This window comes from Glycine max, chromosome 1, assembly GCF_000004515.6.
Source record: "Glycine max cultivar Williams 82 chromosome 1, Glycine_max_v4.0, whole genome shotgun sequence".
Taxonomy (NCBI): Eukaryota; Viridiplantae; Streptophyta; class Magnoliopsida; order Fabales; family Fabaceae; genus Glycine; species Glycine max.
The window spans coordinates 38,333,698-38,339,821 of record NC_016088.4 but is presented as its reverse complement, the minus strand read 5'-3'; the positions used below and the strand labels follow the sequence as shown (position 1 = coordinate 38,339,821).

Genomic DNA, 6,124 nt, shown 5'->3' with positions numbered 1-6,124 from the left:
ACTCAACTAACTAACCACCATCAACTACTAACAAACTAGTAACTGTTTTGGAATTATCCCTAACACAGTTAAGCGTTTTTATAGTTATTTCATTTTAAATTAGTGTTTAATTAGCGCATTCAGAAAATAAATTTTCAAAAGAATTTTCAATGTATTCTAGAATTAAATCCTTCAAATCATTTCTAAGCATTCCAAACATATATAAGTTAGCTTGACACATCCTCAAGAAGTAATATGTTTATGGTCAATTTTTTATGAATAAATTTAAGATTTACTAGGAAAATGTATTTAAACTCAATATCATTTTACCTCAATTACTATTGAATATTACTTTAACATAAAATTTAAAAACATAAATATAAGTTAATAGAGATGCCAATGAGTAAGGTATATAGAATTTGTTTCCATGTTCACATTTGAGAAAATATATGTACCCGGCCACATATCCATAAAGATACTAGACATGATAATTAAACAAACTTGCACCCATAGGTACCTGTCCAAATCCGCTAGACTTTAATGGAAAAACTTACTTTAATTAGGTTAAGGCTGAGTTTTCCTGGCTATCAAAATTGAGGATGGAGGTGAGTAGGATAATACTAGCCCCTAACTTGCTTTGTTAACTAAGAAACTACAAAACTAACCTTGTATATAAGAATACATGTTGGGTTTATGAGATCTGAATGAATAAACCATGGCCATCATTTTACAAAATGTTAAGAAGAGTTTGGAGGAAAATATCAAGAAAGAAAATCACAAGAAGCACTTTATTTTTGTGAAGTGTACACTTAACTGCCATATATATTGGATAATACATGCAAGTGCAAAGAAATTGTTATATAATTTCATAATCCCCTTGTTGATGAAAATGTTCTGTAATTTCATTGAGAATAACAAGACAATGTGCAAGCGCAAAGACGACTGTTATCAAAAGATTGTTATTGAAAGGTTGTTAAGTATCAATACGTACGATACTTCCACACACAAATCTCGTTGGGAAAAATCAACTTTATGTCTTGCGATATTCTTTCTCTATTTGAAGAATTTACACAAGGAATTGCTCGCATAAACACAATATTTTAATTTAGGGCTTTGCTGATAACTTAACTAATCACTTTTTTTTTTTGTAATTTATAATTTTTGCAAGGGAAAATATGAATACACTGATGTGATAATGGGAAAAGAATGGATGAGTGGTGGTAGACATTGACTTCGTATGAGAATTTGAGATTGCTCAACCCAACAAGACGTAATCGTCCAAACTTTTCCGTATGGGTTGTGTTAAGTGTTTGCAGAAATAGAAATATTCATTATTCATCTTGGTGGTAGAACATTTAATTAGGTTAGGTTACAGGGAGGAAATCCTAACTCCCATTGAAGGTGAGGTTGGGTACCTATTTTCTATTTCCTGGTTGAGGTTGAATCATATCATTTTTTTAGTTCTTTTAGTCCAAAGATTGAAGTAAAAGAAATATTTTTGTTTCGAGAAATAAGGAACCACATTTGCATTTTTGTTTTCATCCGAAATATCTCTCTTTGATTCTAAATGTTACAATAAATAATAAACTGAGTCCGTGTATAAAAATTTTGGATACTGCTATTGAAATAGCCATTCATGTGTGTTGTTACTCGCCATGACATGCCAAAAAATGATACACTAATACTAGTTAGTTTATAAATATATATTATAAAGTCAAAAGATATAATTGAATATATATGTTAAGTATTTTAATTAAATAAGTATATATTACTTAGAATTCAAGACTATATTTTAATAATTAAATTAATAGTTAATAACATATAATTATATATTTCATTTATTATATGAATATGGGAAGAGATCAAATAACATTGATGGAACTTACACCAACTGTTAAATTGATTATATATTATCTTGATTATTTGTGTAAAATTTTATAAAAATTAAAAATCAATAAGATGATCAAATAATTCATATTTTAAGATATTTAAAAAATAAATATATATATATATATGTAACCTTATCTATTAAACATATTTTCTATTAGTACCATAAGATCAATTTAGGTAAAATTGCCGTTTCTATAAGTTTTATAGATTAAATGACAAGAGTTTTTATAAAAAATAAAACAATAACAAGTAATTAAATAATTAAAAATAAAAATAGATTAAAAATAGAGGGCGTGTGTTAACTTATCTATTTTCTATTAGTACGATAAGATTTGGGTAAAATTGCCATTTCTATAAGTTGTATACCTTAAAAGACAATAGTTTTTATAAAAAAATTAAACAAAAAGTAAAACAATAACAAGTCATTAAAGAATTAAAAAATAGATTAACAATAAAATATATTCAAAAGAATATATTATAGAGTGTATTGTTAATATTTCTGTAATTTTTAATGAGCTAGTAATATAATATCTTCTTATAATCTTCTTCCAATTCTTCCTGCTACCTTATAAAGAAAATATTAAATAAAAAATAAATGCTTTTAATATCCTAAAAATATAAAATGATTTAATACTTATCCTACAACAGGTGTTAGAGGATATTCAGGATAAAGATGGATAAAGTTTTAGAACTATTTATTTTTAATCCACCATAATTTTTAATAAAAAAACACTTCTTCCCAATTAAAATATAAGAATAAACACTATTTACACTAATTAAAAAAAAATAAATATAGTTATTTACTTTTGATAGACTCAATTAAAAAATTAATTAATTTTTTAAAGTATCGTTTATATTTAATTGCATAAGATAACAAAGAGAATGTTGTTAGAATAAACTCTAATTAATTAAAAGGTATTTTAAATATAGTATTATTAAATAGGTCAAACTTAAAACTTACTTATATCTTATTCTATTACAAATATTTTTTTTTTCATTCATTTCAATTCGGAAAGAATATTTATTAATTCATTAATTACTGTCATGAGACACTAATTAAAAATAAAATAAAAAAACACAAACCAAGACTGACACCAACCAGAACACAACACTTCACCTTTCAGAGTTTGAAGTATCGGTCGACACTTGTCATTGAAACACCATACAGTATCCTCAACCAACAAGATTCCAACTTTGATTCCCAATCCACAATTCCAACAACACCCAGAAACGTTTTCAGCTCACTCTCGAAATTCACACTCACCCACCTCAAAATTTTTGGTTTTCATTTTATTTCCTTCCAAGCCATGAATTTCAGGAGCCTGGAAGATTTCTGGGCCTTTTACATGAACCAACACTCCAAGGCTTCCACAAGGCGCTGGCACTTCGCGGGAACACTCTTCAGCATTCTCTTATTCTTCTGCTCTCTCTTGTTCAGTTGGTGGTTCTTGCTCCTTGTCCCTTTCTCTGGGTATGGATGTGCCTTTTATAGCCACTTGTTTGTAGAGAGGAATTTCCCTGAGGATTTGAGACACCCCTTTTGGTCCCTCTTGTGTGACTTCAAGATGTTCGGGTTCATGCTTACTGGCAACATGGATAGGGAGATCAAAAGGCTCGGGAAGAGACCTGTGCTGCAAGTGTTTTGATTTTTGTGTTAGCTTTTGATTATTATTATTATTTTGAATAAATACTGAAAGTGGATTTTTTAATTTATTTTTTTAGAATAAAGTTTTATAATTGTTTAATAAGTTATTTGGGTATGTGTGGATGATTTTGCCTTATGTTGTGGCTGAATGAACCAAATATGTGTGTGATGCTGCAACTTGATGGAGTGTGGCGTGAGTGATTTTGGTGAGACATTATAGCTGAATAGGTCAGTGAAGCTAAAGGGAATTGTGTGAATGTGGTTTAATTTGTGTGCTGCTGCATATAGATGTTGAAGATGTGTTGATAGTGCCAACAATCTCTGAAGAGCAAAAACAATGAAAATTATTGAGAACAATATACGAAAGGTCAAATGGATAAAAGTATCGTAGTGGAATTGTTGCATAAGGTTTTAAATTGCAGTCCTAGTTGTGGTTTCTGTCGTGATCCTTGATATTGCAGCAAATTACAACAAATTTGGCTGATGTGGCTGCAATTGCAGTAGCGATATGGTTGCAGAGACTTTAAACCTCTTGATGTTGTGGCCGCAATTGCAGTTGTAGACTGTTTCTAAAAGTTTTTCAAATTGGAATTTGTGAGGGGAAAAATCTATAGCCCTGCAATGTTACATTCTTTGGTTAAAGAATTTGAGCTAGCTAGTTCCATTTCATAGCAGTGATCATAACAGCCTTGGAAATATTTCTCAAAAGATTATGTGAAGGGATATTGCATAGCAGTTTTGGACAAAATTGATGTCCAAAATCTGTGGAGGATCAACTTGATGTCCTTTGTATATTCAGTGAACTAATTTGTGTGCTGTTAGGATATTAGGAGAAGGGAAAGTTAGTTAACATAGTTAGACTATTAATAAGTTAGTTAGTTAGTTAGTTAGTTATAGGGGTTTATTAGATATAAATAGGGGAAGAAGGATGGGGGAGATTTGGATTTGGATCATTTGTAATTGAGCATTAGCTCTTAGTGAAAGGAGAAATCCTTTGTGAAGGGGAAATCCTTGGAGGAGAGTTTTCTCTCCTATGTTTTGTATTTTTCTTACTATTCAATAAAAACTCTTTTCTTTCCCATTCTGATTCTTGATAAGCCTTTTTAATTTCATCTAGAACTTTATTTACTTGTTTGACCCTAGAGATTCAGAAAGGATTGTAGCTTGCACCTTGAACTTTATTTGGATGATTTTGCACATGTCTGGGTGCATTTCCTTGATTTTAATGTATACCTTTCTTATACCAAAGAAATTTAAAGTTTCTCTTCCTGGTATGATTTCATTATTTGACCTGTCCTTGAAAGACTTGATAAATCTCTCAATTTAAATCATCAACCAGAAGACTAAATACTTATTTTATTATATTGTGTTTGGAATGTAGTTTGGGCAAAATCTGGTCTCTTGAAGCTTTTGTCCAAACCATTGTTTTGTTGGAGACTTGGAGGTTTTGAGCTGAAATCCAAACATGATAATGTCTAGCTGAATAAAGCAACCATTATAGCTGCAAAATTTCCAGACCATCTATAAAGAAGATTTGTTTGCCTTTAGCATGGTTTTACGGCCTCATTTTGGGGTTCTTCAAGCAGAATTTTCCTGACAGATAAGTAGAGGGATGAGAGATACTCTATTTGTTTTCAATTTTATTTCTTCACGAGGATCTTATCCTGCATTTATTCTATGTAGTCTCTCTTTTACAACTAACTTTTTTTTTCTATTAAAAGAATCTATAAAATATAAATAGTTGGATCTTCTGCTGAAACAGGACCATTGATTTGATATTCTTCAATGTCAATGTTCCCTAAATGAATCTTTTGGAACTACTGAGTGCTACTAATTGTTCAGTTTCACCATTTCTCAAGTTTGAGGTCTACCTTGGCTAAGCATTCTAAATATTTACATGAATTTAATGTTGCCTCAATGTGGCAGCAAATATTTCATTTCTTTATGCTTTCATTTCGTTTCTCTTTTCTTCTGTTTCAAAATTCCTAGTCTGTGTGTAGGCAGTGTCTCTAGATGAATTTGCTGTCTCTAGTGCAATATATAAGTTTTCTGCCTAAACTTCTGAGCTTCTACAGGATACAATTCATTCAAAGTCTTCAACGGGGAAGATGGCATTTTGTGATTAACTACCAATTTCTGAAAAGAAGGCCCTTTGATGTTCAAAAATCATAGTAGGAAGTGTACAAGATACCTGTCAAGTGAACTTATCAAATACCGCATTTAACTAGACATATGTGGTACCTGTTGAAACATTAGTTGTTACCTGCTAGCAATTGTTGCGTGCGATTCGATAAAAGCTTTATATTCTCATCTGATTTTCGCATAAAACTTTGCTTATCGATGTTATTAGTGAACTAAATAGAAAAAAAAAAAACTCCAAAACTTCAACAATAAAAAAGGAACCGAGGTAGTATAAAAATTACTTCTTTCGATAAGTCACCAAGATTAAAAAAATTAATTAATATTTTCTTTTATCTTAAATATGTTTTTATCCTTAATAAATATCAGATTTTTGCATTTACATTACTAATAAATTTTTGTTTTATGATAAGTCTCTAGTAAAACAATAATTTTAATTTTTTATCATTGATATTTTGTTTTAATTTCTGA

At 29.8% G+C, this 6,124-nt stretch overlaps 1 protein-coding gene across 1 annotated transcript; it reads left to right on the top strand.

Moving 5' to 3' along the window:
* Nucleotides 1–2,965: 2,965 nt before the first annotated feature.
* LOC100778224 (uncharacterized) lies at nt 2,966–3,578 on the top strand. Its single transcript, XM_041015298.1, has one exon. It carries the CDS (start codon nt 3,177–3,179, stop codon nt 3,513–3,515), a length of 339 nt encoding a protein of 112 aa, XP_040871232.1. The 5' UTR covers nt 2,966–3,176; the 3' UTR covers nt 3,516–3,578.
* The last annotated feature ends 2,546 nt before the right edge of the window (nt 3,579–6,124 follow it).

What these genes read in the sequence shown, in the direction of transcription:
- LOC100778224 (XM_041015298.1), top strand. Translation starts at nt 3,177, where the DNA reads ATGAATTTCAGGAGCCTGGAAGATTTCTGGGCCTTTTACATGAACCAA.